The 23810-nt window shown below is 42.8% G+C and overlaps 2 protein-coding genes and 1 long non-coding RNA gene across 3 annotated transcripts; all 3 read left to right on the top strand.

Annotated features, from left to right (window-relative positions):
- The first annotated feature begins 4324 nt into the window (after positions 1-4324).
- On the top strand, positions 4325-10227 carry LOC129591061 (uncharacterized). The gene is made up of 9 exons (XM_055486583.1): positions 4325-4807; positions 5386-5791; positions 6061-6317; positions 6499-6856; positions 7335-7445; positions 7626-7798; positions 8125-8259; positions 8427-8994; positions 9666-10227. The coding sequence occupies exons 1-9, from the start codon at positions 4364-4366 to the stop codon at positions 10034-10036; spliced, it is 2823 nt and encodes a 940-aa protein (XP_055342558.1). The 5' UTR covers positions 4325-4363; the 3' UTR covers positions 10037-10227.
- A 2939-nt stretch (positions 10228-13166) lies between these two features.
- LOC129591150 (uncharacterized) lies at positions 13167-13971 on the top strand. The gene is made up of 3 exons (XR_008690819.1): positions 13167-13334; positions 13463-13546; positions 13640-13971. It is a non-coding gene; the product is annotated as an uncharacterized LOC129591150 (long non-coding RNA).
- A 1760-nt stretch (positions 13972-15731) lies between these two features.
- LOC129591146 (leech-derived tryptase inhibitor C-like) lies at positions 15732-16816 on the top strand. Its single transcript, XM_055486684.1, has 3 exons — positions 15732-16228; positions 16348-16431; positions 16534-16816. The coding sequence occupies exons 1-3, from the start codon at positions 16171-16173 to the stop codon at positions 16617-16619; spliced, it is 228 nt and encodes a 75-aa protein (XP_055342659.1). The 5' UTR covers positions 15732-16170; the 3' UTR covers positions 16620-16816.
- The last annotated feature ends 6994 nt before the right edge of the window (positions 16817-23810 follow it).

Here is a 23810-nt window from a genome sequence, read left to right as displayed (position 1 = left end):
GTCGCCAGCCGGTCACCGGCAGCCGGTACGCTACATAATCCAGGACGGGAAGAACGTCACTGCTCGGCGCAGCGAACGCTTTGCTGCGTTATCCTTTAGGCGGCGGCGGTTGAGGATAAGAATGACTTCCAGTTCACCGATGACGCCTGTGCCCACATGCTGTCCCCGGTGAATGGCGACGACTTCAGTGCCGACACCCTCATGATTAGCAAACATGAAGCGGTTCCGCTGGTCAGTCTCAGACACGAGTCTGCATCACGTCTGGCTGTCGCACTACCTGAGCAAAAGCCTGACGGAACTGCCGATAAGCGAAAGATGCAAAACAGATTTCGGTGTTTACAATTTTTTTGATGCCATGCCCGGGCAACGGCAATAGATTTAAATGCGATTACGATACGTTTTTCGAAAAAACTGCAACGCAGTGTCATTAGTCTCGTGGAAATAGACCGGAAGCCAAATAAACCCATTTTTCAGTACACAATGCAAAATGGCTAGCAATTCGGTCCTCTGCGGAAACGGGCAAACCGCCGACACGTTATATTTTTATACCACCCAGTAGCATATGCCACATAACAAAATGACAATTGCAGCTATATGAATGCTGAAAACTTGTATTTTCATTAAACATTTGAACGCAGTGCAGTTTAGATTTAACTGCATTCTACTCTTCGAATCTGCATTGCATTAATAAATAGGAACTTTAGCCGCTAGATGAAATGGTACCATGAAAACTGACCAACACGCTGCTCGATGTCCTCTGTAATGTTTACGACGCCCGGCAGGGGGCAGCGGCCGTATCTAAAAAAAAGAGGTGCAACTTTACCTTGCGGTTCGGTAACCGTCGGCTAAAAATTGAAGCAGACCGTAGCCTGTAGGTAAGTGATAAACACCTTTCACACGATAAATAAGCTATCATACAAATGTCGAGTAATACTATAATACTATAATATGTCGAGTAATGCTGTAACATATAATGCGAGCTGCACGTTTCTGTAAATAATTAGCAGGATGGGGGATGATTATTGAAATCGCATCCACGTTCCTGTCCAAGTCTGGCAGATAGGAGGGCAAGCCGTCCACAAACCTGCCAAACCAATCCGTCGGCGTCGATTCTTTTAACAACTGGTTGCTTTCAAGCCCACTGTAAAATCAATGAATGCCGTCACGTTTTCACCGGTAAATTTTTGTTGGTCACATTTATTCCCTTTTTCTTGATTCAAGGATCATCCTGCCCCAGTTACTGTAATTCTCTCACGGTCTGAGCTAGGCTTATGCAAGTCGATCAGGTGCCTCAACCGTCAAGACAAGCACCATCAGATCCCAGGCCCGCAGGGTGCAGCAGTCGTGGGTGTAATTCAGCTTATGTTTCGTCTGGCGGACATTTATTGCACATTTTGTTTATTGGTTTTGGCAGAAATGCTTGACGACATAACGCGGTACATAATACAATAATTACTGATCAGGAAATTTCAGAGAGAACTGGTTACTGTACATAATCTGATGCTGAACATTTTAGCACCCGGCTCCGACATTACTAGTCTTTAATGCGCAGCGATTTAGTTTTTTTTTTGTTATTAAAGTAGCTAAAAGGATTTGAATGCTAACCGTTTCCAGTATTTTGGCATGCGTCTCAGATTTATTCCAAATAATTTCTTAATACCGATACAAGTCCTTACCTATAAACATATGCACTTGAACGTCATTCTTGCATGTGTCATATATTTCTCTATCTCGTGTAATGAATTCATCAGCCAACGGTACGGGTACCTTGAATGCCACCTCGCGATTTTCACTGATGTCAGTTTCCTCCGTAACCGTTTGGGCGGCAACATATCTCCCACTATGCTACTGCGGCGCAATCATTAATGCGCTGTTGGCCGGATTAATTTCTTCAAACGGGCGACTGCGCTCCGGATGTGGCCTCTTGATCGCTCATTATTTAGCCTCGCACAGTGCACTATGCGCTGTTTCTTATCCAATCACTGCGATCAACGTGTACCGTAAAGTAGCGACCGCTGTCCAAATCGATCCCCAATTCTGCGGACCAAGCATGGCAGTGCAAATGACCTTACGGTACGCGGCCAACTGGATCGATACGTATATCGCTGTGAACCGCGTCGTGGCGATCTGCTACCCGTATCAGTACCGGCGTTTTTCCGCGCGGAATTTGGAGAAATTCATTCTTACGGGGTTATGGATCGCTGTTGCGTGCCTAGCAAGCCTTGGGTGGCTGGGTTTCGGCGTCCAATATCCGCTGGTACCTTCAGGCGGCTGCGCCATCATGCAGAAAGATGTGTTTGGTTTGCTGATCTTTGTAGCAGGTTATTACTGTCCGCTGGTGTTGGCGGGTGTGGGTTATGGTATGATTTATATAAGATTTATAATTCGCCGAAGAAAGAAGGACACAGCGGTGGAGGATTCGCGTCAAGGACCGGAAACAGCGGTCGAATACCGGCGAACGAGAAAGGCCAATATGGTATTTGCTGCGTTCCTGGTGAATTTGGTCGGGTATCTGGTATTTCCGGTTAGTTTGGCAGTTGCACCGGGTACACTGTTCCTTCGTCCGTTGGTAACGTGGTGGTTGGGCTCGGTGCAGATGTTTGGCTACGTTACAAACCCGGTAAGACCTTGAGAGAGCGGATCATGCCCTCAGGTTCAAAATTTATGGAGGGAATTGTATATTATCAACACAATAAATTTGGAAGTGAACCTTTGTATTCGATAAATTATTACACAAATTTTTAGGTGACGTTTTTCCTCATGAGCTCGGAATACCGATCGGAATTAGCGAGCCTATGTCGCCGATTGTGGAATGGAATGTTGGGTCGGCAAACGCAATCAGGTAATGGACAGCGGCCGGTACGCTCGGGAAGCCTTTCGCTATCTGTGCATGCGGCGGGAATAAAATTAGCGCCACTGCCATCAACTAGTACCGACGTCGTTATTAATCAGGAGTCGAAGGTCTAATCGTAAACGGAACCATAAACACCTGGACACCCGTTGTAAATAGCGGTTTTGAGAATTCAAAACTATCCTATAATTCTGTTATTTCTCCATAAATTAAATGCTTTTTGTAGAGATAAGTATCGGTTAGCAATCGAAATTCATTCGATGTTTTTCTCTGTCTATGCGCGAACTGAAGAAATAATCTGAATTTAAATGATGGCGTCAGCGAACAGAAATTAGCAGGTGGCGCTGACTACGAAACAAGTTCTGGTCTTGACCGGTGCCATTATTTTCGCCCTTGATGGTTCCCGGTAGCAGGAACGCTGGCGATAACTGCAGCTGTTAATCGCTTTTCCAATTCATTGCACTCAAAAAGAAGGAAGAAAGAAAAAGCACAAAAAAGGAGAAAACTAGAAACGGGAGGAAAAAACAGAACTAGAAAATTTAGAACATTTGACTACCGTATGCTTAGCGGCACTGAGTACTCGAGGAAGAATGATCCTGACCATATTCTATTATTTTCAACATTTCACAATTGTTCTATTTAGTATTTACAACACATACATATTAGGACAAGCGTCGCTCACAAAAATACATTCAGATAAAAATCTGTGTTATGCCATGTAGTCGCTAAAATTCTCTACATTGAAGTATACGTTTTAGCCTTCACAGAGATTACAGAACAGCTTTGTTGAAAACCCTCATGGAGTATTATTAATATTCTACACGTGACGGAAGCTAGCGCTGACACTACATCTGTTTGGCTCCGGTAACGTCAAAGCTTAACATACCGCTTTTACCGCTTTACTTACCGTCGACTGGTCACACAAGACAGATAAATATCGATTAACGAGTAAAACATGAACAGACTGCCGATAGATCGTATATGATCCTGCCCGTACAACCAATCCAAGTATACCACCTTTTCGATGTTAGGACTTGCTGGGCAGTATTTTTGTGCACATATGTATGGACAGCGTTAAACTGCTCAGTCTTGTTAGGTAGGCTTATGAATAATTGAATAATGTTTAAACAGAAGAACCCCTTAATGGACGTTTTTACGGCTGTGTAATTTCTTTTCAATGCGTGGTCACGGAGTAACCGGTGGTTGCTTTTTTTCAGCGATTTGGTGTAACTTCCGGGACCAAAAACAGACGATAATTTGCAAATGACAACGCACAAGAAAATCAGAAGAGTAACTGATTGCCCACAATCATTCATGACGAAACTGTTTGCAACATGCATGCAGAAATTAGGTTGTTTACCGGTAAGTGATGACACAGCTCAGCCGAACACGCGGAATACCGCCCGCGGCACGATTAACATATTAGCGTGAACAGATGCAGACAACTCGCGTCGCGCAACTATACCTAACAACGCGACATTTACACGGTAAGCTCATGTTCCATCGAAAAGTATGCAGTGCCGTCGCATCATTCTTATTCTTCTGATCGATGTCTTTATCCCCGGTCAAATGCATCTGGTTTTCGCCAGTGGTCCGGAGTTATCCGACACAGCTAATAAGCTTAGTCAACCGCCCACGTCAGTAGTGTCGGCCCCGGAAACGGTTGGCGTGCGGGCGATTGCGCCGCCTATTAGGGGAAGTACTGCTGGCGTTGCACCGGCAAATTCCACCCGGAATGCGCCAGCGTTGACTATGAGTGATTTTGACCAGGGAGAGCTGAGAAAAGATCCGCTGTGTGGGGAAAACTTCCGCTTCCCCTACGGCTGCGAGGACGAAGAGTGTCTGTATATGGCCACATGGCGGCCGGGCAATAATGCCGACGAAGTGGAGTTTATCATCGAGACCGGAACACCAGATCTCTGGACCGGGATTGGCTTCGGTGATGAACGGCAAATGGTAAGTATGTAGGCTGCCTGATATTGCTTCAGCACGGAACTTAGAACATCCAAAGGTGCTAGCGAAACTTGGAGGTGAGATTGTAGTTTCCCCTTATATTTCGGAAAACTTTATGTGATGCGCTTAATGTGATGTGGACATGCGCCTTTTGTTCAATTCAGTTTATTATATTAGAGTTGATTTAACAGTCTTAACCAGTTTGTACATCCGAGTGCACAAGTGAATCAATGAGCACGACAGTCATGTTTTAACGCTCAGTTTATGACTTTATGTGCTAATCAACGACGAAGTGTTCATCGACTTTAAGGTGCATCGTATAAGAGGCAGATGTGCGATGGGACACGCTGTTGTTCTAAAAATAATTATAAAAGCCTGAAAAACTATAGGGAAACAAAGCCCTTCTGAATCTTTATTTTCTTCGCGTACTGCTATAAAGCAATATTTACAAGAGATACTGGACCTGAAGAAATTTGCAACAACACTACAAGATGATGTTCTTAAGCACTGCAAAGTACAATCTACTCTGTACAATAATTTGTTGATGAACAGTTGAGAAATCAAATCAATTTCTTGAAAAGGTCGACTCGGACATTATCTACGGTTTTATCCGGTCGAACGGGATACCAAAGATGATAGACGCCTACGCCAAGGATTATACGGCACCGGCCAGGGACTGGGACAATAACATCCGCATCATCGAGGGGGGCCGGCGTGGCGACCGAGCATTTTTTCACTTTGCCCGCAAACTGGCGACCGGCGACAAATACGATTACGAGTTCGGCCCCGGCCGCTGCCCCTACTTTAAGTTCCCTGTCATGGGTTCCACCTTCACCGAATCCGCTGTTACCGGGCTGATCAAGCAGCACCGGCGGACGCCCATCATCAGTTCAATAAAGATCTGCATTGGCAGCTGCACTGCCGAGCAAATTGCCGCCCTGCGAAATACTACGACGGTAGCTTCCACGACAGCCACCGTTCCCACAAGTGTGTACCGTGCGAATTACAGTACCTTTGGTGTTCCTCAGAAATTGCAAACGTTATATACTAAACCTCAGCATTTCTTTGATCGAGCAAATGCTGTTGAAAAAGCTACAAGTTTTGATATAGTTAATCAAATACAAAAAGCAACAAAAGTAAGTTTAATTTTGATGGGCAGGCCAGTATATGGTACATGCAAGCGACTGCAAGTGATGAGCGTGTAGTTCACTGTCCAAGCATTTATAGTAGCCCCAGTCGTCTGTTTTATATTGCAGCGGTTGCCGCCAATCAAATGTTCTCCGCCGCCGCTTTGCACGGCACCAAAGCGGCCGGTGCAGGCGGCAGCTCCAGCTCAGAGAAAGTGCTGACCTGCATGGGAGAGTTCCGCTATCCTCACAACTGCTCGGAAGAGAATTGCCAGTACATGGCTCAATGGGACTACGTACCGGAAACGGACGAAATTAAATTTAACATTGTAACCACAGTTGTCGACAAATGGACCGGTATCGGCTTCAACGATAAGCCATTCATGGTACGTCTAACGTTACAGGTATCTTTCCGTTGTGAACTCCTGCTTTTTGAAAAAAAAACATTCTGATCCAACTGAATCGAACTAATGCTGTTACCAAATCGAAATAATACTGCTTACGATGAACTGTACAAACAAGTGCAAGTAATACGCATATAACACCGTAAATATTGCTCTGATGCAGCCATCGGCCGACTTGTTCTATGGATGGGTGGACGAGGGCGGCAGGGGGATGCTGATCGATGGCAAAGCGCCGGACGGCCACCTGCAGCCGGTACGCGACGTAATCCAGGACGGGAAGAATCTCACTGCCCTGCGCAGCGAGCGCTTTATGGCGCTGTCCTTCCATCGCCGGCGACTGACCGCCGACAAAAACGACTTCCAGTTCACCGGTGACGCTTGCGCCTACATGCTGTTCCCCGTGAGGGGCGGCGCTTTCAATGCCGACACTCTCAGAATCAGCATACACGAGGCAGTTCCGCGGGTCAGTCAGACACAAGTCTGCATCACGTCGCAGTGCGCGGACGTAATGGCCGCAACAGGTGGGTGTGCATCACGATCACTGCTAATGGTTATATTTTTGTTCAACCCGTCCGTGTTAAAGATATAATCCTAATATCTAATAGCCTCTTTCAAGTCCAGTCAAAGACCTTACATTCTGCTATTATCGTCACTGCGCCAGTTCGTTAGCAATGAACCTTTTATTTTATTTATTTATTTATCCCCGAGTATGGCAAACGTGGAGCACGGGTGCCTTTATTCGCTCTGTAGTATTATCAAGCCTAGTTAAATTCTTAATTTTACTAAAAATTCGAACAGTACAAAACATCAGCTAAGGCTGCTAAGCGATTTTGGATCGCTTAATTGGCATTTCGGTGAAATTAAAAAAATCTTGCTAATCGTAAGCAGAGCTTATGCTATTCAAAATGCCCGTTTTCTGCTGCAAAGTTTCCCATTATCGACTTTTACACTACGATTCTTGTCGGTGATTGTAATAACTGTATAGCGTTTTGTCAGCAGATGTTCACAAACCGTCTGAGAAACAAATCCGTACAGACGTTTCAGCGGGACAAAATCCCAGCGCCACGCTTCGACCGGCCGCGACACCGGAAAGCACTACCATAAACATCCGTAAGTGCGTCGAAAGTACACATGTCACGTCAAACTAGCGTTACAGTTACTCCCGGTGGTGTGATAATCATTACTGCTCTAAAAATTCTAAAACCCGGAAGAAGGAAATCAGTGATCATTAGTCGTTTCGAACATCAACACAGACATCAGTGTTTAAATGAAAAGTGGGCGTGGTTCTAGCAAGTTATCTGCCGTGTGAGGGCACTTGGAAATATCCAGACAACTGCGATGAGCCCAACTGCATCTACGTGGCTTCATGGAGTTTCTTGGACGACGCAGACGCAATCCGCTTCGTGGTCAAGGCCAAAGCAGCCGGCTGGACCGGCATCGGCTTCAACGACGACAAGGCCATGGTCAGTGCAACTAAATGCTATTTGACACGCTCAATGTTCGAACTCAATCCATTTTAAGAAACTTATACAAACCCATACGCGTACAACATTTTATTATTATTAAAAGAAACTTCGTGATGAATAGTTGAACGTTTAAGTTTAAGCAAGTAACTAATGGCCTAAGTCAGCCGTTGCGCTCGTCACTTCCCAAATTCGATTCCTGCTCGCAGTTCGTATGAGTGCTTTGCAACCTCTTGGCCGTAGCAAAAACCATTTCACTGCAATTACTGGTAATTGATATCAATGATATGCAACAGGTCAACTGCCACTGCTGTTTCTTATTACAGAAAAACGCTGACGCCGTCATTGGATGGATAACGGCAAAGAATACGGTGGTCGTCACTGACCGGCACTGCGTGGACAACCGGGCCGCGCCAATGGATGAGGAGCAGGACCCCTTCGATATTTCCGGTCGACGAGAGGTAATAGTTCCGCCGGCGCTGTCACAAAACAGACACAGAAAAATAAAAAACAATCAAAAAATTTATTAACTGAGTTAGATCTATTCGTGTTATATGGAACTTTTGGAATGGAACTATATGGTGTTATATGGAACTATATGGTGTTATATGGATATTTTTCTGCTCAGGATGGCTACCAAGTAATCGAATTCACCCGCAAACGCGACACTGCTGACCCTAACGGCCAAGACTACGCATTCAGGGATGAGAAGTGCCCGTACTTCATTTTCCCCGTAGTGGGCGGTGCGTACGATCAGTATGGTGGAATCCAATGGCATAGCCAGAAACTCCTGCCCAAGATCAGCTCGGGGCGCGTCTGCGTGCGCAGTTGCAGTGTGGATCAGGCGCGTTTCATGGTGGTCACGGTGCGTATTGTCGACCGCACCTGGACGCCGGAGATGATTTCGGACAGTAGTGCGGACTTCATGAACCTGGAGGCGGAAGTCAAAGCGTCTATTGGGAAGCTGCTGGGCAAAACACCGGGTTTCCGGAGGACGCGGCTACTGAGTTTGCGCCCGGATGGCGGTGTCGTCGTCGCGGTGGAGATCATCATCGATCCCACGGCCAATCAGACTTCAGCGGCCGCCGCCAAAACCACACGGGAGATCCTACAGAGCACCGTCAGAACACGACATCAGCTGGGAACATCTTCGTTCACTGTTGACCCCGACAGTCTCGACATTTCCCGCGCAGAACGTAAGCGCAACTGAATCCCTTAGCTGAGTACAACCGGCTTAATAAACTGCTGTTCTACTTTCTGAATGATCAATAAGCTCAAATCTACGTAGAGATAAAGCTTAAAGCTTAAAGCAAATCTACCGGTAGACATATCAGATACCACTACCGGGGAGCTTTTGCATTGCCTAATTAAATACAGCTAAAGCAACTCTGACCGAGAAGCGTTAGAGTGATTAAATTTAGCTGTTTCCAGCAAGGGCAAACTTGTGGCGATTAAAATATAATGTGTTGCATTGTATTCAAATTGCTCGGAGTCATTAGAAGTCTCATAAATTAAGGCTTTTAATAGAAAAGATTTTGAAATCATATAGAAAGACAATAAACACATTGAAAATCTTGAATGACAAACAATAAAAATACGAATTTTTAAACATGAAGCTACTGATTTTGATACTGAGACCTGTGGGCGCTCGAGTTCGATTGACTCTGTAGCAGAAACAAGAACCCCCACTCCCCAGTGTGTAAAATCTTTCCCACGAAACCGAGAACAGCCATTTCCTTTGCGGCAGTGGAACACAAGGCGCGTAAAACCGTCCATAAAGAACTATGTTCTTAACTTCTTACACCAATCACATAATACTTTGTTTGAACTTTCAGCGTTACTAACATAATGTTGATTGGTGCTGCAGCCTTGTTCATGGACGGGTTTCCGACTGCTGCCTCGGACACCACCACCGTGATGATGAGCGACAAGGCTCTCGAGTCGGATGGGCGCACAAGCGCCATTATTGGCGGCGTTTGCGGAGCCATTATTATCATGTTGCTGTTGGCGCTCGGGACATTGTGGTATGTCCGCAAATCCCGCATTCAGCGCCTCCGAGATAGCGTTCTCACCTTGTTTGCCTTTTGGCGAGCGCGAGCGGACACGGTTGCGCTGGTCCCTGTACAGCCTGTCAACGCTGTTGTGCTCAATGGGGAACTGGCAGCGGAAAGGAGGAATTCGCGTGTTAGTGAGCTGGTAACGGAAGCTGAGCATCACAACAATGAGCTGCAACGCTGATTTGAGTCCTTGGATTTGTCAGCGTAAAGTTGCTTTTTTCCCTTTTTGTGTGATAGCTACGAGGTTGTTCGCGGCTTTATCTATCCGGCATACCTGCAATCAGGGTTAGGTATTTGCCTCGTTGACACATTTTACGGAGGAATTAAACTGTCGGTACCAACATGATAAAGCTTATTGTCATGACAAAAAATGCCTTGAGTTTTTGCACTAGTGCATTAAAGCAAAAAACGTATGCATAGTAAAACAGCGTAACAAAATTAGTGGGAAATTGTTAAGTTAAAGCAAAAAGTGTCCCAAGCCTACTGTAAACGACAACTAACTATATGGACTACCATTGATAGCTGATCATTGATCAAGATTTTGTAACCATGCGCTAGGGGCGCCTGGTCTGTGGTCATACAGCTATCTGGTTTTTTTTCTCCTAGCTCAACAGCGATAGCGCTTCGAAAGCGAGAAACATCGAAGTATGGGTAACTACTCCACTGATTAACGAAGCCAATAAAAAATTAACTGTATAAAACCAGAATCTGTTAATCGTTTAGAGTGAGACAACACAGTTCACTTCAAATGCATCGAAACGGTTAATAAAGGACGTTTCGCCCTATTTGACAACATAACAATAATTTCGAGCTTTCTTGTGCTGGTGATATTAACCGTTTAATAGTAGAAGTATCTTATGGAGAGAAGGAGCGACCGCAAAATAAAAGTATTATTAAATTTTGTTCATCCATATGTGGAGTATTTTCTATGGAATCCGTCACTGCTGTGCACAAATTATAGACTGTTTGCAAGCCTGATAAGCCGGTCAACTGCACAAACATTCTGGCATTACTGTAATGAGAGCAAATATCGAACAACAACATCAGATTATTTACGAAAAACCGAGGTTTTTCTGTAGCCGGCAGCAATCATTTAATATACGATCGAAAATGTTTTTGAAAACCGCACGTAAAGAATGCACTTTGCCGGTAGCGCGGCTTGATATATTTATTTGGCATTTCGTCTGATAAAAATAATTCACGAGTTTTGCTTGTTGACCAAATCTTTAACAGCCAATCCAGAAATACTGGCAACGTGTTTTGATTTCGTTGTGATATCCCTCATTCCAATCATGTCGAAGCTGCGTCCACTGTTGACTGCAACGGTAGTGGGTATGCTGCTGCCGTATCCTCCAGGTACCTAGTGGGCATGTCGTATTTCTAGATAGCGATATGTTTCTGAAGTAACCCGTAGAAACCCTTACATTCTGATCTATCCGCTGAGAAGTTTGGAATTACATCTTCCAAACTGCTTCTGAAAAGTGTAAACTGTTGCCAGGATTTTGTCAATTTGGTGTACAAACGGTTCGAGCTTGCAACATCAGGTTGGAGAGAATACTGGTGGCATAGTGTTCTGAAAAAATCGAATTGAGGCACCAAATCTCTCGTTATCGACGGATGCTCCAAATTTTGCACCTAAAATTAAAGCTCTATCATTTGCTAAAATTTTAAAAGGATATCAACGAAGTACAAGTGAATTTTACAAATTTCGGAGCAGAAGGAAAAAGCCAGTTTGGTTTACAACCAATTATTACATGAAAATAAAGCTCAAGAATTTTTGACAAAGTGCAAAATCTATTTATATGAAATAATTAAAACTTATTTTAAAATCTGACAACTTTCGAAATTAATGAGCGTTTACTCTGCACATGCGAATTGCATAAATTACGAAAAAAACTTTCTGCACCCGTTTGCGTATCTTTTGCGTAATTGTATTCGTCAGCATCACCGGATGTTGCAGTTGCAGTTCGATCAAACTCCAACTTCAAAGAATCTTCTTATCATAGATGCAAGAACCTTCTCAAAAAAGCTGCTAGGAAAGCGGCAAGGCTTTTCCGAACCGACATTAATGTTGTAGTTTCATTTTTTCGTAACGGCTGACTGATTTTGTCGTCCCATGCTGCATCTGCCCCTCGATTCTAACACTCCTCGGTTTGTAGCCGATGCCTGTCCCCACAATGTTGCCTGGGTGTGCGGCGCGGACGGAAAGTCGTACGTCAACGAATGCTCTGCAAAAGAAGCCGGTAATAATCAAAATGTCTTTGCGATGGCTCTTCAGCATTAATTAAACAAATCTAAAAGCATAATGAACAATAAAGATCTGTCTTCGAGCACCGACGACTTGCTTGACCTTTTCCGCTGTAGGAGTCAAAATTGTTCATCAGGGAAAATGTTCAAAGGATGGAAATAACAAATCCGGTGGTGGCCATAACCAGGCTGCTTGACTCCATGCCACCCAAGAGCATGTACTTTTTAAAACTGTAAGATTAGTGTTAAAATGTTCATGGTGTTCTGACTTGGGAAATTGAGTTATGGTCTGTTATTATTGATTTTATTTTTATTTTATTATTTATTATTTTAACCTGGTTGGCATCGGTCGCTGAATACCGAACAACTGCCATGCAGAGCCGCCTTTTGCTGTTCCGTCTTGGTGAGCAGCTATCACATCAGCCGGCATGCATAAAAATTAATATGATTAATGTTTTGGAAAATCGCGTTGCTTTTCATAAGGCACAGATCAGTCGACCTGTTGCATTATATCCATTTCTGATAATAACCGTACGTAGTATATTAACTGTTACGTAGCTGAAACTTTATTCTGAGAATTCTGTTCTAAATATTAGGAATAATGGTGCTGGCTTTTATGTATTTGTTACTGAAACTTCCAGTGTACGCTAATGAAACTTCCAGTGCACGCTGTACAATTCCTAATATACGAGTAACTGAAATTCCTGACGTTCTTGGAGCAGTTAACGGTAACAGGTGCCTGCAAATGTGTGCTCACTTGAGCAAAAAAATTTTTGTTATTTTGTAAATGACAAACAACAGCAGTAAGCGCCTTATTACGTGCGCTTTGTTGCATAGCCGTACCAAAAATATTTTTGCGGAATTTACTAGCTCTCGATACTGTACTCTGTAAGTATGTACTCGTACAATCAGTTTACCGCGTAAAGAGCTTGTTAACCTGAAAAACCGGTAAATCTGCAGCAGTTCTTTGCTTTGCTCAAACTATAGACTCTGTACATGCTTCATTAATACAATATTTTGCCACCAGAATTGATATTGCTGTATCATAAAACAGTCAGCGGAAGCAAACATAACCATCAGCTCGTTGTTATTTCTTGGTTAACGGTTGAATGCTTATCCAAAATAGTCCCAACAAGTTTATTTTGATCCGTCAGTCCTTAATTACAGTCCGAAAAAGATGCGCCAAATTCTAGGTGTGGTGATTCTTGGGATTATGCTGGCGTTTCCTCAAGGTACCGTACACAAACGTGTATTGCATTATGGTGTACTGCATTACCGAACAAGCATACAGAAATAGGAACACGGAATTAGATTTCTGAATGTAAAGAAATACTGCGTTTTCTCACCAGTATGGTTTCAGCGGATGCTTGCAACCTGAATATCAGCCCAGTGTGTGGTGTGGATGGGAAGACATACAAGAACGAATGTTTTGCTAAGTCGGCGGGTAGGAATGGTTTTTTTAGGGTTATGTAATCAGCGGTAATTTACGGATTTATAAAACCTGGATATAATGACCATTATGACTGCTGCATTGCAGGAGCCAAAATTGCTCATAAGGGCAATTGTTCCGGTGGGTGCGACCATGAAAAATCCGCTTGACTTCGGTCCACAATTATTCAACTGTGAAAAAGTGGAAGTTGAACGAAAAGAGCGGAGTTGTACCATTCCTTGTTTTGTCCGATAAAACAGGCTTCGCTTCCGTGATTGTTTATGATAGTTGTATCTTGTGGGCCTTGTGGCTCGAGTAACATTTTATGACAAAATGCGGATGTTTTATATTCCATTTTGTCCTTTCATGGAAAACCCTAAGAACATGTTGTTAATTATTCATAATTGGGTGCTTATTACCATGAGGGTTCAAGACGATTGAACAACAACTAATTGCATTGAAATTCGTTTGCAGCATGTTTTCATGTCCGATCAATGATAGCCAAAATTGCTCACCTAGGAAAATTTTCCGATCCATGCAAAAGCCTGTAAAATGTCAGTTATGCGTGTTTTTCGGCATTTGAATTTGGTGAAATTAATTTCGGTCACCTGTAAACTTGGTTTTGGTCGGTTGTACACTGCAATTACAATTTTTTCAATGCGTATCGCATGACCGTTTAGTATACACCTGTAGTTGCATCCCTGTGTTCAGTGTCAAATTCAATGCACATTTTTTGCCAGTCTCCAGTCACGAAAAATTATAACAATTATAGGTCAGAAAATTTAAATGCCACGCAGTTATTTTCGAGTATCATACCCTGAAATGACGAAACCACTAATACAAGAAAGGTCGAAATATACACATTATTGCGAAAAATGCATTCGTAACAGACAAACAAGAACTACGACTAGCATGCTGCAATCGTGCTGTTGCAAAACCCGTTCGCATAATATTTTTATAAGGAACTTACCATTTCGGAATGTGCAACTAGCTCAGTGGGTGAACTTTGTTGACTTGCACAACCATAGGCGTCAAATGTGAGTAGAAATTCTACTAATTACACGATAGTGGTTAAGATAATACTTTGCTGTGATAGTAATATTTGTATAATCGCTGTGAATTGACAGTTTGTGCATTGAAGCAGTGCTTACAAACGAACTGCAGTTGTTTTATATTTATCCATTTGCAGCGTTAAAAAAATTTGTACAATTCTAATTTCCAAGTTTATGTTTATTGTAGTTGTGAATTATTTTGAATAGATACGATGAACCTTTTCTTGATGGCTGTGATTACTGGGATGCTGCTAGCGTTTCCTCAAGGTGCCGCATTGCGTTATGTACCTCATTTTTTACAAGCGCTGAATAGTCTATCGTTTTTGAGTTTTATTTCTGGATGTTCTAAATTTTGAGTATTATTGTTACCGTTGCAGCCGACGCCTGTAACCAAGACATATTAGCTGGGTTTGTGGCGCAAACGGGAAAGAATACCGCAATGAATGTCAAGCCAAAGAAGCGGGTAAGAATAGCTTCTATTGCGCTCACTACAGACCTGTAAACGAGCGGTAATTTCTGCTTTTATTTCGCCATGTTAAATCGTTGTTTTGCCTGCTTGGAAGGGGTCCGAGTTATGGAAAAAGGCAAAATTAATGTTTTATACGAGGACCCTGATAAACCCGCTTGACTCTATTCCACCATGTAATACTGGAAAAGCGCAGCAGCGGTTTACCGCTTCTGGCGTGTTATCATATAACGAACTTTGCACCGCTTTTCTTTGTTTATAAGTGTACGTTTTCATCGGCAGCTACGCTGTTTAAAAATGCCAGGGCACTTTTAGTAAGGAAGAACACGTTTTAATTTAATCTGAAGTCTCCTGAATGTGGTTTTAGCGCAGACTGTCTTAGAAGTCTCTTGAATGCGGTTTTAGCACGGACTGTCTTAGAAGTCATTTTCTTCGTGCCAAAAAAAAGATCAGCCGATAAGATGAGCTTTGGTGCACGACAATTCGACCAAAATTTTATCGTTTCGACAAAGATTTTGCCGGTCGCTTATCTTTCCTGCAAATAGACGGCCAACGTGTGGCTTGCAAATAGAGGAAATTTATATTTCGCTGTAGACGTGTTCGCTTGCTAACACGACGATAACGAACAACTGTGCCGCTTTTAGTAATAATTACGAGAGTTATACCGTAAAGTTTACTTCGTCCATCTAGCATTGTAAAAGCGCGTTTTCATCAGCATTCTAAAAAAGAGCGTGTCATCCGCTCGAGCACAACCATTCATAAATGGGCGTTACCTTCTTCAGCGTTGCCATCACCGACGATGTGATCGCGACAGTATCCGAGACGCCACATTATGCAGTTGTTTAGCTGGTCAGTTTTGCAACGCGTGGATAGCTGAACTCACTTCACCCTGCCACGTCGGCTCGCGCCGCCTTTCTGCCACACCACCAACTACCAACAAAGCAATTTTAATAGCTGCAAGCTGTTATAAACCGCTTACTCATTTGTCAAGCCGTTAACCGGCAAGTCTTCTTGAATGCAAGCTGGACAAGACGGAACGTGTAAGTTCGAAAATTCTGTTGATCTTGCAGTTAATCAGAAGCGGTGATCTATTAGACTTTCTCTATCTTTCCGTTTCAAAAATGGCGCACTGGATCATGACAGGTTTTATAGTGGCGATACTGCTGCAGCTTTCTCAAGGTAAGTTTCTTGCACTTAACCGCGCCAGTGGATTAGTTTAATTTTTCTCTCATGCTACAATAATTTATCGTGAATTTGCGCCGTCGTGTTAAAGTAATATCCCAAATTGCGCGTTGCAGTCGATGGTTGCAGCCAAGGCGGTTCCCCGGTGTGCGGTGTGGATGGTAACACTTACGGAAATACATGTCTGGCAAAGGAAGCCCGTAAGTACCAATTTACGTTACATTTCACGAGAAGCTGTTAATTTTTATCTTTTTTGGAAATGAAGATTAAACATAACCGTTTGACATTGAATATTCTTGCAGGAGTCAAAGTTATCCATAAGGGAAGATGCTCTGATGGGGATCACAATAAAGACCGACCCGTGCAGTTTTCACGCAGTCTGTCATAATATTCTGTTAAGTCACTGACGTTTTTTTCTTTTCTAGTAACGTTGTGTGCTTGAGTACTAATCGTTTTTTTTGTTAGTTCAACAGACACAAAACGAAATTGTGCTGCGCCAAACTGGAATATAAAACGTTTTTCTGAACCTGCGGGAATTTTCCGGCCAGGCATCTTTTCCTGTTCTGTTAGAATTTACCATAGAAGTAGTAGCAATAAAAAGTCTGAAATGATACGTGCAGGCCTTTGCGAGAAGCTTTTCTCCATACACGTACTGGTTTAAGGTAAGCCACTTGATAGTCTTAAGGTCTTCTGATAACGGGGAGGCGTCCGTAACAGCTCAGAACATCAGAATAAAGCACTTGTATGCTTTGCAAATGGTGTTTCATTGGGTCCTGAAGTCCTGGGAACAGAACCAGCTTCTGCTCGAAAATTATTCGAAAACCAGACGGTTTTCGAACCAGTGCCCTGCACTGGTTGTTCCGGGGAGGTGTGTGCCTCCGAATATCGAGGTTGAGATGCAGTGGCGGAAAATGACGCGCAATCTCCTAGACCGCCACTTCGTCGAACAGACTCGACGGTGAACTGGCTAAACCATTTTAGTTTTCTTAGTTTTCTCAGTTTTCTTTGTTTTCTTAGTTCAGTTGATCTGCATCCTGCATGCGGTTTACTTTGGTTTTCTTAAGAGTCGTCACCTTCACCTGGCGCGTCATGGTGAATCAAAAAGCTTGCAATTTTTAATTTTTTTATTGGTTTTGTCTGAATCAATATTTACATGAACGATAGTTATAACGCTCTACGTTTTCTGGGCTTGAAAGCAAACGGCACGTTAGCCCTAGTGGCATATGTGGCGACTTGCAGCTGTGCGCCATGCGTTATTTCGGACTGAGCCGCTTCTAACAGTGCTAGAAGCGCAGCCAGTAAAATTGCCAGCAATTTAAACCGAATACCACGGTGTGGATCTAACCAGTAAATAAATCATACAAACACTGCAGTGACTAAATTGAGTTCATTCAATATTCAATAGCAACAACGATCTTCTTTAGTTCTTGTAATATTATTTCAACCAACTGCTGGTCCAACTTAAGAAGACCCTTTTGGTCCTGTAAATGTGCAGAGAGACCTGATCGGTTGAATAATTCTGTCACGTCATGCTTTGATATTTACTGTGGCCGCATCCGTTGGAGTGATTCAGTTAAACGCTTAGCGGTAAGTGGGACGCTAACTGCTAAACTCGAAATTCGAACCGTTGACAGTAGAAAACAATAGTCATGACGCGATGGTTTTAATTCGTACTGTCGATATGCATCTCCTGCGACCTTTTATTTTTACAACGTAATAACTGACAGAAGTGTCTCGGGGCAACCGTTTTTATTGAAATCAATTTTATTTTCATTGAGCTTTATTGACGGTTTCTAAAATACTTTCCAAGTCAGTTTAATCAATTGCTCGGGTTTTACAACGATACGGACAGTACTTTCATGCTTGTCTATTACCGCTCAAATACGATCGAGCGCTAACGGAGACTTTTCCTTTCAGAAATGTGGAGTCTTTTGAGTTTATTTTGTTAGCACGAAGTATTTATTTTGCGGTTAATCATATTGAAATTCCTTGTGGCGAATGCATTTCATCCAATGATTTTAGCTTAGGTGGTTAACGAATTTATGAGGATGAGCGTTTCAAGAGGCTCTGCAGCGTTTGCATGCTTTTGTACTATAATAAAAATTATTATACTGCAGCGTCCGTATGCGTTTGGACTATTATACTGTACTGATAACTATTTTAACTTTCTTGTAGCATAGTGTGTCTTGAGGCCTGAAAAACCATTTCTATGATTTTCGACGACAGCGTACAAACTACAAAGACTACGAAAGAAACTACCGTACATGAAACTACCGTACATGAAATGACGCTCAAGTGTACATTTTTTCATTTGCGAACAAAACAGATCTCATTCGTTCAATAATGTGATAACATGATGAAAAAGCGAATCTGCCTCTGTCTCGTTCTCAAATAAAACGGTTATCAATGGACTTTGTGATCCCTGGGGACCTTGGGTGCTCCTTTCTGAAAGGCGTTGGTCTCCTTCGAGCACTGATCATAGCAGTCCAACTCCCAATAGATGCTTGTCTTTATGCCACTTCTGATGGTGCAGTCGTCCACTTGCCAGATATATTCGCTATAGTTGGCCCATTTCATTACTGGAAGATCACGCCAGAATTCAGGAACATCCAACGCCCAGTCAACGTCATTGGCTCGGGCACGCGACGGTCCTCCAAGAATGTTCTTCTCAAGGCAGCCGAGGTCCGCTCGTTCCACCAAAATCATGAAGGGATCAGTCAAGCATATCATTTCATCGGCCCAGCGTTTAGTGCAATATTGACCGCCTACAGAAGAAATATCGAAGGTCAACAACGAACGAGTAAATTATTGTCAGTAATGCCGGATTATGTTGGTACGAACTTCGAAACGGCAGCAGTGCCGTATTTACAGATTGCTTCAACATACTGTAGAGTAATGATATAAACAAACCATTCTACTCTACCGAACACTGAACATGTACTTACCAGAAGAGTGGCATGTTGGACAGGGCGTGGTCGTTGTTGTAGGCGTAGTCGTTGTAGTTGTGGTGGTTGTAGAAGTTGTAGTTGGTGTGGTTGGATTCGCCAAAGCAGACATCCGTAACAGCTGCTGCCCGAACTGGAAAAACAACAGCTTCATCGTGTCGCTCCGAAGTCGTGAAATAAATTTTCCCGATGGTGATGTCATTTAACAAATCGCCGTACCACTCCCTTCGAAATACGTTCATGGTTCACCCAATGCAAAATTATTGTCCTTTTACGTAGTAAAGACATAGAGCAAAGTTGTGGCAAAGTGATACTCACGCCGTCCAGTGTGCCTTGGCTTGCACCGTAAAAGTAGCCGTTCTCTTCACCCTGGAACTTGAGTAGAGCCAACGAAAAATTAAGAAACATGTTTAAAGCGAAAACAACACAAAGACAAAAACTGAGACCGCCCATGGTTATAAGTGTGGATCAGTTTTTTAACAACTATCAAATAAAATTATAACATCAATGCACATCCAAATAAACGAACCAGCTCCAAATCGTATGCTTACGTCGATGCTTCATTAGGAGTCCCAATAATTTAAATAAGCGTTCTTTCCTAAACCCAGCGAGAAATCGAGAGAATCTTCGAAACCGTCCGACACGAGTGTGCTAGTTACGAAAGATCAGCAAATTTTCAGCTTAACCACACGAGACATGCTATCATGGAACCGGGCATTCTCGAAAAAAAATAGCGCAACTGAAACAAAGGTCTGCAGCTTTTTAATAACCGGCAACTTGGAAACTTTGCTGCACGGTCAGTTTCCGGCAAACCACTTGTGGCAGCACTAAGCTGTAAACGAGAGAATCTTGGAATAGGCCACCTGGAGTGTATGTTATGAATGTTCAGCAACTTTTTTACCTCTGCCAGTTTCGACATGATACCGGGTAGTCTCGAAAGTTTGAAATAACTAAAAGAGCAGACATCAGCTTTTCTGGAAATAACGACCGCGAAAACACCTCAAAGTGTGATCATTTTCCAGCACAACACTTGTGGCAGCACCCAGTAAACTTGTAATGAGAAGGGTACTAAAACGCCTCGCACAAGTGGCACCACAGCGTTTGCACGCGAGAAATTGATACGCACGCAGCGTGTGAATGCCCATGCGCTCTCCATTGCGCGGGCAGTACACACGCTGCAAGTGCAGATTTCCCGGGCACAAACTCGGTGGTGCCAATTGTGCGAACCGCTACAGTAAGAAGCCGGTTTCATGGAACGCCAAGAAAACGCCGTATACGGTAGATTTTTTATCAGGGGAAAATTGATTTCGCTTGGGCGGGAGGGGCGCTGAGGCCCCAAGGACCCAGTAGACGTTGAAATAAGATATAACTTGCTGCAAAAACCTGTTGGAAGTACAGTACATATAAAATTACGAGTAAATCAATACACATTTCTGTTGCAAAACATGGTCTGTTTTAGATGAATATTCGAATGTACTCAATGACATACTTCAAGTATGCGCATATTGTGGAATAAGTAGTGAACTGCTAACCAACGAGCAATTTCACTGCAAATTGATAGAAAATTTTTAAAAAACAATAAAGTGCTTAGAAATAATTCCACATTTCTGCAGCGAAAGGGAAAAAAATACTAAAGGGTAAAACGTATTAAGACTTTACAGAAAATATAAAAATTTGCCCGAAGCCGACGCGGAGATCTGTATAAAATAAATAAAATTATAATACAATAATATAATACATTATGGAGAAGATTTTTGGATGCACTTCTTGGAGCATGGTTTACGACCAACTGAGTTAGTGTAATGTAGTCACTACTCAGTAGTTTATGCTTAAATTGTGGAATACGACAGAATCTGTGCCTATATTTCACGCATGGAGGTAAATTTTTTCTAGATATGTACAGATACACTAAAAAAGCTACTTTCGTGCGAAACTACTCTAGGAGTCGCTCCACTACCAAAAGGGGGAAAAACAACAAAAACTTGTATTTTCTCGATTTTTTGCAAAATCGTTTTATGCATTTCAATGTTTAAATTACATATAAGCATGCAATTATTCTGCGTAGTGACGCTGCTTGCATCTCAACGCGTTGATTATCGTAAACTACATTAATATGCATTTCCATGTTTAAATTACTGATGTAATGTCATATGTTGCAAAAATTAGAAAGTGCTGTTCGGTTGCAATGCCTTTCAGCGCGGCTGTCTGACCAATGTGATCCATGTACTTAGACATCGGCAAGCTGAGTTCCGGATGCACTGCACACCGATACATTTTAAGAACATTAAATGCTCTGAACCACTGGTGGAAATCGCGAATCGGTTCGCTCTTTGCCGCAGATGCCTTCGACGTGGATGGTGCATGTGACATGCAGATGTTGGGCAAAAGGTCACTGAGGTTTACGAACTCTTTCTTACTGAACATTTTGTACAGTAAAGGTTTGTCAACGGGTGTCAAACAGTTCAGACTTGCAGTTTGCGCTAAAAAAACGTTATACGGGGCAAAGCTGAAGTCAAGTGTAAACATGTCTTGACATGTCGAATGTGAATGATTAAACACGTGCTATACAGCAGTGTAAGGAAATACTCTATATGGCTAGCATCATGTGTAGAATGTTGCCACGGAAACCAGCGGTGGACTATCTAGGAAAACAATTGCCGCTCATGCAAATTAACCGCAATTAAATAAATTTAATTTATCTTTTTCACAATAATTCCGTTTTAGTGCTGAAATTCCATTTCCAAGCAACAATTCCAATTAAAAGTATTGCAGTTCCAGTGAAAACCGTTGCCCCGAGACACTTCGCGCAATAATATGTTGTAAATGGTCTTTCAAGGTCACCTTGAGCTCATGTCTGTACCGGTACCGGCATCCGAGCGATGGTCCCGGGACAGATATTTTTGAAAACAAAATTCATGTGCAACCGTTTCGAAACATGCTGAGTTAGATAGTAATGTCAGTTTTTTAATTTACTTCGCGGTTTTTTCTAGCCATGTTCCACGGGACGGTAGAACATAATATACAGATAGATCTATATACTACGAGGGTATTTCCTTGATACAGTTGAAATACTTATCTGTGGAAACATTCATTCTGCAGAAAATTATTTTCCATATGTGCCTGTGCGGGAAACTTTTGGAGGGCCTTTCATTTACGTAATTATATGATGCAATACATGAAAAGGGTTTCTTATGCAAAGGCCTTGTGGACTTAATTAAGGCGGTAGCCACAACAGCATGATAGAAACCGCGTATATCATTTTACCAACCAATTAAAATCGAGCAGGATGCATGGATGATTACTGCTTGTTGACATGCACCGCTGCAAGGCGCACTCGGACAGCATGTCCCTGGTTTAGTCTTTTCGGTAGAAGATGTAATTTCGCAGGAACATGTGAATGTAGTTTAAAGTAATCATTCCGGCATCCGAGAAACCTATTTCAGCTGGCGAAAACAACAAGTGTTCGAGGAGATTGCCCTTTCATTATCATACATCAAGTCACCTGCTCAAAATTTTCAAAATGTGTTGACGTCTGAATTTAACAGCCCAATATTTTGCTCACAGAAACAGCGCCGAATCTGGGATCGAAAATCCACAGGGGATTGTAACACAAAAAGTCTCCGTAATTACACGTTCTCACAAAAATATTATGCTGGTGCGTTTTTTTGGTTATCATGTTATTATAATAGTAATTGTGCTATTATTGCTACGAGTATAGAATATTGGTTTAGTCACCAATGCACAAAGTACGTGCACTTTATAAACTGCGGGTTGGTTCACGATCCAAGCTTTGATTAGTCTTGCTATCGGTCAGCAGGTGCTGTCACCAACAGTGCTTCTTTATTTCCCGCCCTGTTCACATAGCGAAATGCTTCCCGAGCGTATAGGCGGCTGTCCAGTGCCTGATGGCACATGGGAACGGTTCCGTACTCCTTTCCGCAGCCGACTGCAAAGACGTGCCGATTCCAGCCGATATTCCGCGCTCATGACAAAAAACATCAACTAAAAAGATCCCTTCTTTATAAAATGTGCGAGGATGCACTAACCAGGGATTTTCCGGGTCTAAATTCAGAAAATTATGATTTTTTGTAGAAGGATAGAATACGACCCTAGCATGCTTAAAAAATAATTTTATCTGCAAAGGCTCAAACGGCGTGGCCAACCCATACTTAAATGATTACATAGTATTGCATGCTACATGTACTACCGTATTTTGCATTGGTTCGATGCTGGCTTTTCTCTAGTTTTGTTTCGATTTACGGGTGCTGTTCTAGATCGGGACTCTTTCAGCACGCGTCTCGCCCATGCAGTTCAAGCCAAATTACCGGTTCCCTTTCTCAAAATTATTTATGATATTAGCTACATCGTAAACAAGGAATGCTTGTACGGATGCGCTCGCAGTTCAGCCGATAACGAATTTTTAAAAATCTATGATTTGGCAACAGTGGGAGTGTCATCGCAAGCGCGCGTAAATGACATCGGTACCTGAAAGTAAAAACTGGTATGGTCCATCATGTACCAATGCAATACCCACAAAACTTAGTTATTACCGAAAAAGCCTGAAAGAGTACTGTACCCTAACCCTGCACTTGAAGGAAATTTGTACAGTGCAGCCACACGCACTTGTACGAGCC

The sequence above is a fragment of the Paramacrobiotus metropolitanus genome, unplaced genomic scaffold, assembly GCF_019649055.1.
Source record: "Paramacrobiotus metropolitanus isolate TYO unplaced genomic scaffold, Prichtersi_v1.0 Parri_scaffold0000044, whole genome shotgun sequence".
Lineage (NCBI taxonomy): Eukaryota > Metazoa > Tardigrada > Eutardigrada > Parachela > Macrobiotidae > Paramacrobiotus > Paramacrobiotus metropolitanus.
Note: the sequence above shows the minus strand (reverse complement) of the source record. Positions and strands in the feature narration are given on the sequence as shown.

What these genes read in the sequence shown, in the direction of transcription:
- LOC129591146 (XM_055486684.1), top strand. Translation starts at nt 16,171, where the DNA reads ATGGCGCACTGGATCATGACAGGTTTTATAGTGGCGATACTGCTGCAG. An exon ending in ACTGCTGCAGCTTTCTCAAG is followed by an intron (nt 16,229 to 16,347) that starts GTAAGTTTCTTG and finishes TGCGCGTTGCAG; the next exon opens with TCGATGGTTGCAGCCAAGGC. An exon ending in ATGTCTGGCAAAGGAAGCCC is followed by an intron (nt 16,432 to 16,533) that starts GTAAGTACCAAT and finishes ATATTCTTGCAG; the next exon opens with GAGTCAAAGTTATCCATAAG.
- LOC129591061 (XM_055486583.1), top strand. Translation starts at nt 4,364, where the DNA reads ATGCAGTGCCGTCGCATCATTCTTATTCTTCTGATCGATGTCTTTATC. An exon ending in GGACGTAATGGCCGCAACAG is followed by an intron (nt 6,857 to 7,334) that starts GTGGGTGTGCAT and finishes TTTTGTCAGCAG; the next exon opens with ATGTTCACAAACCGTCTGAG. An exon ending in AAGCACTACCATAAACATCC is followed by an intron (nt 7,446 to 7,625) that starts GTAAGTGCGTCG and finishes GCGTGGTTCTAG; the next exon opens with CAAGTTATCTGCCGTGTGAG.